This window comes from Asparagus officinalis, chromosome 1 (assembly GCF_001876935.1).
Source record: "Asparagus officinalis chromosome 1, Aspof.V1, whole genome shotgun sequence".
Lineage (NCBI taxonomy): Eukaryota > Viridiplantae > Streptophyta > Magnoliopsida > Asparagales > Asparagaceae > Asparagus > Asparagus officinalis.
This window is the reverse complement of record NC_033794.1, coordinates 54,802,400-54,811,144: the sequence shown is the minus strand read 5'-3', so window position 1 is coordinate 54,811,144 and position 8,745 is coordinate 54,802,400. Positions and strand designations below refer to the sequence as shown.

General features: G+C 38.9%; 1 protein-coding gene across 1 annotated transcript; it reads right to left on the bottom strand.

The window, feature by feature from the left end:
* On the bottom strand, window positions 2,274-3,677 carry LOC109834421 (protein FAR1-RELATED SEQUENCE 5-like). The gene has a single exon (XM_020402437.1). The coding sequence runs from the start codon at window positions 3,675-3,677 to the stop codon at window positions 2,274-2,276; it is 1,404 nt and encodes a 467-aa protein (XP_020258026.1).

Below are 8,745 nucleotides of genomic sequence, written 5' to 3'. Positions count from 1 at the left end.
CTTTGTGAGGGTGAAACCTTAACGGGCTCTTGGTCCTTTGTACGCACCGCCGAGCCGGTTGTTGCAGAGATCGATTTGTTAGGAGATCGTGTACGACCCCCAGTCTGGATGTTGGCTCGACGCTCCTTCAACGATCCCCAGCTTTCCTTGACAAGCGCTTTTCCTCGATTCTCGGGTAAAGCACCGATACGATCTTTCGGAGGATTCTTGAACTTGGGGAAATCCACGCTGCAGTGGGGCTTTTCCAGAGGTTCGGGATCTGAAATTGATGAAGGTTGGAGAGCAATATTACCTGCTTTTACCTTAGGCGTTGATTCGGCCTTTGGCATCCAAACTCGTTCGGATTTCGGCGATCTCTTAACTGCCTCTCCCTTTAGCATCTCTCGTGCTTTTTGGACCAGGGTTCGGGCATGCGCACGCAAGGCGCGGCGCTTCTGGATTCGCTCCTCGAGAGTAGAACGGGTTCTTTTGACATGAACCCATTTGTTTGTTTCTGCTTCGGAGGAAGGGCTGGTTGTTTGCCGTGGTTGCTCCTGGCGTTGCCTGGATTTTAGATCCACGTTATAGCGGATCCCATCCATTGGCTCCAAAGCCTCGGCCAGCTGTCGAGCAAGACGTTGATGCCGTCTTTGTCGTGCTCTCTTTGATAATGCTGGAGTATCTTCAGAAGCCATCTCCTCGGCGGAAGAGGAGTCCGGATCTGCGATCTCGACCACGTTGGACGACGCGGATACGTCACGTGGTGCAAGTGCAGAGGCGGCAACGGGGTCTTGGATTTTCGAGCTGAAGGACCTGCAAACATTTATGAGAGAGGTTACCTTTCTGTACCCGTTTGGAGAGGCGGATCTGGAGGAGGAGGAAGAGAGGCCTTCTTTGAACTGTTGTTGATCGAGCTCGTGTTCTTCATTCACCCGGATCTTGAATGTTGAACCGTTGTTGATCGAGCTCGTGTTCTTCATTCACCCCGATCTTGAGTGCTGGTTGCGTCACGACGGCGTCGGTTGCGATGCCGTTGGCTCCCACTGTGGTCGCCAGCTTGTTTGCGGAAAAAGTCGCTGTATTCATTGCTGCATTCATTACAACTTTGATCGTTACAATGAAATAAAAAGATAGTCTTTTTATAAGACCGGTACACAATGAAAACAAAATAAATGCAACTCCTTTCAAACAAACGCAAGAGCTGTTTGTCATCTCTTGCTTGCGTGGGTCTTTAGCCTGTGACGGGGACGTCAATATCCGTGGACCACCGGTAGATCAGATCCATTCCAAGAGAATCGGGCAGAGCTTCGTCTATCCGTGAAGGGATATAGAAGCAGAACTTCGTCGATCTGCGTGAGATCTAGAAGTTTACAGCTCCTATCTCGGATAATCGAGATATTCGCTCTACTTAGTATCACCGCTAAGGGGCAACACTAAGGAAAAGAGAAGGGGAAAGAAGAAAAAGACTCCTCCTTTGCTGTAGACGGCTCGCTCACTCCTCGCTCCGGCAGGGCTTCGCCTAGGCTCTCTTAAATTTCAGATCTCAAGGCAGAAGCTCAAGACCTGAAATTAACCAACACCAAAAGCCACCAAAAATCAGGAGCCCCTTGAAATGAAGGCCTAAGGGGCCTACTTGGCCGAGACACCCCTGGGGTGTCTAGGCTTTTCCTAGACACCCCCGGGGTATTTCGGCGTGCCGGGACTCCGTTTGAGGTGTTTTCGATTGTTTCCCCGTAGATTCTTCGTCCGAACTCGGATTTGAGTGATTCCGGGTGCGTTGGATGCTTGACGAAGAATTCGATCCGCTCTGGTGATTGGATTATCTGTAGAGTGGTCGAGGCGCGAGGGGCGTTGTCCTTTTTTGTGAACAGTGCCGGGTTCCCGATCGGTCCGGGTCTTCGTTGTTCCGAAATCCTATCCGCTCATGTAGCTCGTCGATTCACTTCAGTCGTTCGTCGACGTCAATTGAACTCCTGTGGATCGGATGGTGACGTTCATTGTTGCTTTCTAACACTGAACCGTTCGTGGAGACCTATAGGCAATTTTCGATGCCTACAAACACCATTAGTTTCAAACAAAGCACAAGTGCAAATGAACTGCTTATGACTAGATTGTTCATAAGTAACCATCTTCTATTTTCCTCTATCAGTAAACTTACATATCTTGTATTGAACAATGTCCCCATCCTTTCTCAATACTTCGCAAAACTTTGTACCAAATCCTTTGAATTCAGTTTGGAACACATCAAACATATTGCGTGTATACATTTTTCCATCTTGGACCTCAATTGGATGTCAAAGGAGCATGACAGGCTTTGTGTTAGGACTCTTAAAATCTTCGTGGGCTTCACTTAAGCGACGATGAGTTACTGCTTTTTCATATTGTGTCACAAACTCTTGTAGTTGAGTCTGTGAGTTAACATACCCATCAAAAAAAGCATTAATACTTTCACTCATTTGGCTAGATCTCATTCTAGCAAAAAAAGTGTCCTTCAGATAACATAGCACCCAATGATCTCGACATTTGTAAACTATTTGCAACCATCCATCCCCTTCTTCATTTATATCAAACTTCTCCTTCATCTCAAGCCAATATCCTTCACACTGTTCAATTGAAGAACTATTACACCACAAGCCCCAATACCTTTGAAACTGTTCACTATAACGAGACCCCAAAGTAGGTAAATGATCAGTAATGTGCTTTTGCATGTGCCAATAGCAATAATAGTGTCTTGTCATTGGAAATACTGAGTGAATAGCATTACACATGGCTCTATCTTGATCTGTTATAATAGCACCCGGTTCAACCCCATGCATGCATTTCAGCCATTCTTGAAATAACCACACAAAAGTATCTTCTTGTTCATCGGCTAATAGTGCACAACCAAGTAAAGTGAACTGTCTATGGTGATTCACACCAGTAAATGGAGCAAATGAAAGACTGAACTTATTAGCATCAAACACAATAACATCACTGAATTGCAAATAAGATGCTCTTAATCTTCCGTCAGCCCAGAAAACACTCCTCATTTGTCCACTACTATCTACTTCTATTGCAAAATAAAATTTTGGATCATTCACTGTCTTACTCTGAAAATATCGAATGATAGATATGCATTCATGGCCAATATTATTGACTCTTTGGGTTCTGATATGATCAATACACTGTTGTGGTGTCACTAATTCACCTCCTCTTCCATTGGTTGCATTAATGACGCAAGAAATAGTGGATGGAGGTATACCTTCTTTTTGTAGACTCTCAATAAGTTTCTTACATATTTGAGTTTTATGGAATTGTTGATGTGATCTATGTATTTTTGCTTTGTCTGGACTACTCAAGACATGATTTGTATGATCTTCAACAAACCCCGTGACCTCCCACGATTTGTCCTTTAATACTTTAACTCTCATCATTGCCTTACATCCTACTCGTGTCTCTCGTCGAAAAGGCATCTCTATCTTGTCTCTATTAGATCTGTAGCCCTCCTTATTACAAACAAACTTTCTGTCTAGCAAGTCTCTAGTCTTGAGAGAGTAATTTATTGTGCTCTTCCTTATTCCAAAACCCATCAACAATGCATAAGAGTTGTAATAGTTATAAGCTTCTTCATAAGTATTAAACTTCATTCTGAGTAGTGGTTTAGGAGCATTTTTAGTATTGGCTGCAATTTCACTTCCAATAGCACTTGATTCTCCCATTCCGAACACTTTATTTGCTATAAAACAAATGCAAGGAAGAAAAATTTTAATCGTTGATATTTACTTTCTTCAAACTAAAATGTCTAAGGAAAAATAATAGAGCATGGATTCATCTTTTTGAATAAGTCAAAATATTACAAAAGAATAACTACTGTATGGAAAAATAATAGAGCATGGATTCATCTTTTTGAATAAGTCAAAATATTACAAAAGAATAACTACTGTATTTGCAGAATCAGAACGATTCATCTTTTTGAATAAGTCAAAATATTACAAAAGAATAACTACTGTATTTGCAGAATCAGAACAATCCAAAAAGATGATTGTCTTTGTTTGTGAGGTGAAACTAGTACGCCTTGTAGCTAATACAATTTTCATATTTTGCTGAACAGAGATAATGACTTGATCATTCCACATATTACCACATATTACCAATTTCAATAAGTCAAAATTGAGTCAACATCCCACATATTACCAAGAAATACTCAAATCATTCTCAAAAGACCATATAAAATCACAACAATGCTGCAGTTTGAGCCATTATCTCAAGAGAACTACCATAATATAACATCCACAATGAAATTATGAGTTCATCAGAATTTTTTTTAACTATGTTCAATTTCCATCCACATAAAAATAAAAAGTTTTAAGTCAATTATGATACAATATCCCAAATTAAAACCTTCAAATGCTATATCTTGAACCGGTTCATTGAAACTACGAACTAAATACCATGATTTGGGGACAATCGGGATCGAGAGAGAGATTGATAGAGAGAGTTCGAGAGAGGGATCTAGAGAGGGATTGAGAGAGGTATCTAGAGAGATCGAGAGAGAGGTTCGAGTTATTACCTGCAGCATCGAGAGAGAGTGAGGGTCTGGGAGGGGGGCTATGTATATTTATACTCTTATATGTATAAATATATTTATACTCTTATATATATAAATATACTCTTATATGTATATATTTATACTATTATACTCTTATATGTATATTTATACTCTTATATGTATTTATACTATTATACTCTTATATATATATTTATACTCTTATATGTATTTATACTATTATATAAATATACTTATATATGTACATATTTATACTCTTATATATATAGGGAGAGGTTCAAATACAAACCTCACTATCCTAAAAACTAAAAACCTCTCCTCTCCATTGGATCTAGATTCATCCAATGGCTGAGATTAAAGCTGCATAAGGGTAATAAGGTAAAATAAACAACCCACTAAAGAGAGGTAATTAATGCTTCTTGTTGAGTTCTCCATTTTCCCATGCAACTCTCTCCTCTCACGTTCTCCTCTCTCTCTCTCTCCTCCATTTCCCAAAAGCTTGAACCAGCCCCCTCTCTCTTCCTCTCTCTCACCACCACAAACACCACTAACTCCTCACCGAGCTCCTCCAACTCCACTGCCCCTGAGCTCCCTCCGACACCCTGAGAACCACCAGCACCCAACGTCGTTCACCGCTCGTTGCCCACAGCCTTCCTTGCTGCCCTCTGACGAACCGACGCCCCTCCCTTAGACCCGACGCCGTCAACCTCCTCTCCATCTCCTTCGCCACCTTCAAACAACCCAGATCTGAGCTCCTCCACCCCCTGCCACCTCGCCGTCATCCACCTCCGACGACGCCAACGCCGAACCCGTATTTTAACCTTAAAGATCGTAGCTGTTTGTTGTAAAAGGTAAAATATTTCACCTTTTAGTCTGAAAAGTTTTTTGTTTTTTGAAGAAACCAGTTGAAAAACGAAGACACGCATAAGTGAATCTAGATTCACTGCAGTGAATCTCGATTCACAGCAGTGAATCCAGATTCAGTATGTGAGGTGTTTATTTTTTACCATAAAAATCGTATTTTTTTGCTGTAAAAGGTAAAATCTTTTCATGGTTTAAAATTTTATAGCTTGTTTTTTATCATAAGTTTCTTATTCTTTTTGTTTAAAATTTTATAGCTTGTTTTTTACCATAAGTTTCTTATTCTTCAATATAATCCAGATTCAATGGAGTGAATCCAGATTCACTGGAGTGAATCCAGATTCACTCCAGCGAAAGCTTGGATGGTTAGGATGGTTTTTAATGAATTGTTGAAGAAATAAATGTATGTGCTGTAATTTCGAAGAAATAAACGCATGAGTGAATCCAGATTCAGTTATGTGAGGTGTTTGTTTTTTACCATAAAAATCGTAGCTTTTTGCTGTAAAATGTGAAATCTTATCATGGTTTAAAATTTTATAGCTTTTTTTTTACCATAAGTTTCTTATTCTTTTTGGTTTTTATTTTTGCAGATTTGCTATTGTTTGATAACGAGTTTCAGTTCACTGAATCTGGATTCAATTCAGTGAATCTGGATTCACTGCAATGAATCGAGCTTCAATATAATCTAGATTCAATGGAGTGAATCCAGATTCACTCCAGCGAAAGCTTGGATGGTTAGGATCATTTTTAATGAATTGTTGTTGTGTTCTTCATGCGAAGATGGAAGATCAAAGCTTGATAGAAGATGGAAGTGAGTTACAGAGAGCGGGAAGTGAGTTAGAGAGAGAGAAATGGGGAAGTGAAAGGACGTGGCACGTTGATAGTAAGAGAGAGTATTAAAGAACGTGTTGTATTTTTTGTTTTAATCATTATCTTCAGTTTCCAATGTTGCCAGCCACCATTAATGTATATATATATATATATATATATAACATCCTCACTCATACTAGAAATTCCTAGCGGACCCTATACATGATTCCTAGGAAACTCTATCCTAGCTCCACAATATGACACATGGATGATCCTAAGGATATCGATACTAGAGCTTTGATACCAACTGTGACGCCCCAGGGTTCACATAAGGCTGTAGTCCAAGGTAAAACCCGGATTGTCAAACCTGCCATGCACCAATACTGTGAAATAACATGTTTTACTATCGCAGTTACTATCTCTCTAGTGGAATAAAAAAACAGGTGAAGGTACAAATAGGCAATAATAATGAAATAGAACAATGAAACAGAGTAATCACAGGAGAAGTGTACAGATAACCAACATCATCAGGGCCCAACTAAAAATAAATAAAATATCTCTAAAAATAAAATAAATGTAGTGTGTCTCATCACAATAGTCAAATGAAATCTCTCTAAGGTACTCAACTTCTACAATATAAAATCACAATCTCTAAAGTCTAAAAATAAACAACTACTGTAGAGCTTTATAAATAACTACAAATATAAAATAATAAATGGAAGCTAAGATGCAACTCCATCAATCTGCCACTCTCCGTGCGCCTGACTCGCTGCCTGTAAAGAGAGGAAACAACAAGTGTCAAAGCACTAGCGAGATCTTCTCCACCGCCCCTAGGGGGAACGGGTAGGAGTTTATAAGAAAGTACTGTTTAATACATATAGATATAAAGTCATCCATATAATTCTAGATGGAGATTGGTATTTAGAAACCCACAACACGAGAATTAGTATGTCGAGCAAAATAATCCAAACAAGAAAACCCTCATGTATATACCATGTCTCAAATTGTGAATCGCTAAATACCAATTCTAATCATATGAAAAAAATGAAAACAGTACATGAAAGAAAGTACAACCACTCCAAACCTCAACCATATAGAGCCAATGCTACATCTCGAACTACCCTCGAGTAGTTGGCGCAGTCATAATAAAATATTATCCAGCTCAAACATCACCATAGATCATACTATATATGCCATGTATCCAAAGTTCACCCTACTCTTGGGTAATCTAACATGGGAGCAAACTATAACTGTGTATAAGTGTCTTTATCACATAACGATACTCTCATAAGGTTCTCATAATATCATGTGGATTTCACGTCCTTACTCAATCGTTCTACGGCAATATATTTTATCTCTCCTATTTTGGATTATGCATCCAGATGACCGTACTGCGGAGTATAGGCATATCAGCCTAACCCGGAAACACCCCGATCATCTTCGAGGATTGGTACCATCGAGGTCTCATTACAGGAAAAAATGTCCAAATACTCCTAGTGTGGTTTAGCCGAGGTCTCATTACGAGAAAAATGTCCACACTGAGCATCCACAACCGATAAATCGTGCATTATGTGTGTCTTATTCCAACACTAGCATTTTAACATGTGTCATACATCTCAACTATTCATGTAAACTCATTTAGGAGCATGTATTCAAGTGTTCATGCACGTATCTCGATGTGCGGATCAATATATCATGTTCACATACATCTCAAGTGTTAAGCAGGCTACAAACATCATTGTATCCCTCGAATCAAATGAATATGACTCAAAACATGCACATGCAAAAACTCAGAAAATAGTTCTTATTAGTCGACTACTACGCTGAGTAGTCGACTATATGAGCCCATCCACAAACTGGGAAAATTGGACTAAGTGTGAGTAGTCGACTGATACGAACATTAGTCGACTACTCTGCTATGAAAAACACTTCTGTGAGTCGCTCAGGAAAGGAGTAGTCGACTACTCCTGATATTAGTCGACTACTCTGTGTTAAATAGATTCTGTTTCTTAGGTTTTAAGGTTTTTATGATTCTAACTTGTTTAACTTGATGTAAAACATGTATAAGACGTTTTAATATCTTGATTAACATCTATGAAGTTAATCTAACACATGAATCAAGAATTATAACATTAAATATTACATGTAATCTCTAAACATGTATGAAAACATCAAACGTCAATAGAATCATCAAAACTTAGATAAATCACATGTTTAATTATTTCCAGATCTTAATTTACCTCTGACTATTCGTTCATAAACTTTTAATCAAAAAAGATTGGATCTTTAACTCATATATTATAAAAGAACTATTTTTATACTCAAAATAGTTGATTAAGATCAATAAATCCACATTAAAACTCAATAAAACAACTAAAAATGTGGAAGTAGGGTTAGTAGAGATGAAACTCGCCTGAAAACTTATTGAAAACTTGAAGGATGCTAAACCAAGTTAGATCTTCAAGCCACACGCCAAATCCAAACCAAAATCTCGTTTTAAAAAGCTCTTGAATTCTCACAAAAATTGATCTAGGGTTTAGGGGAGGAGA

Coding starts and splice junctions, on each gene's coding strand:
- LOC109834421 (XM_020402437.1), bottom strand. CDS start 3,677: ATGGGAGAATCAAGTGCTATTGGAAGTGAAATTGCAGCCAATACTAAA.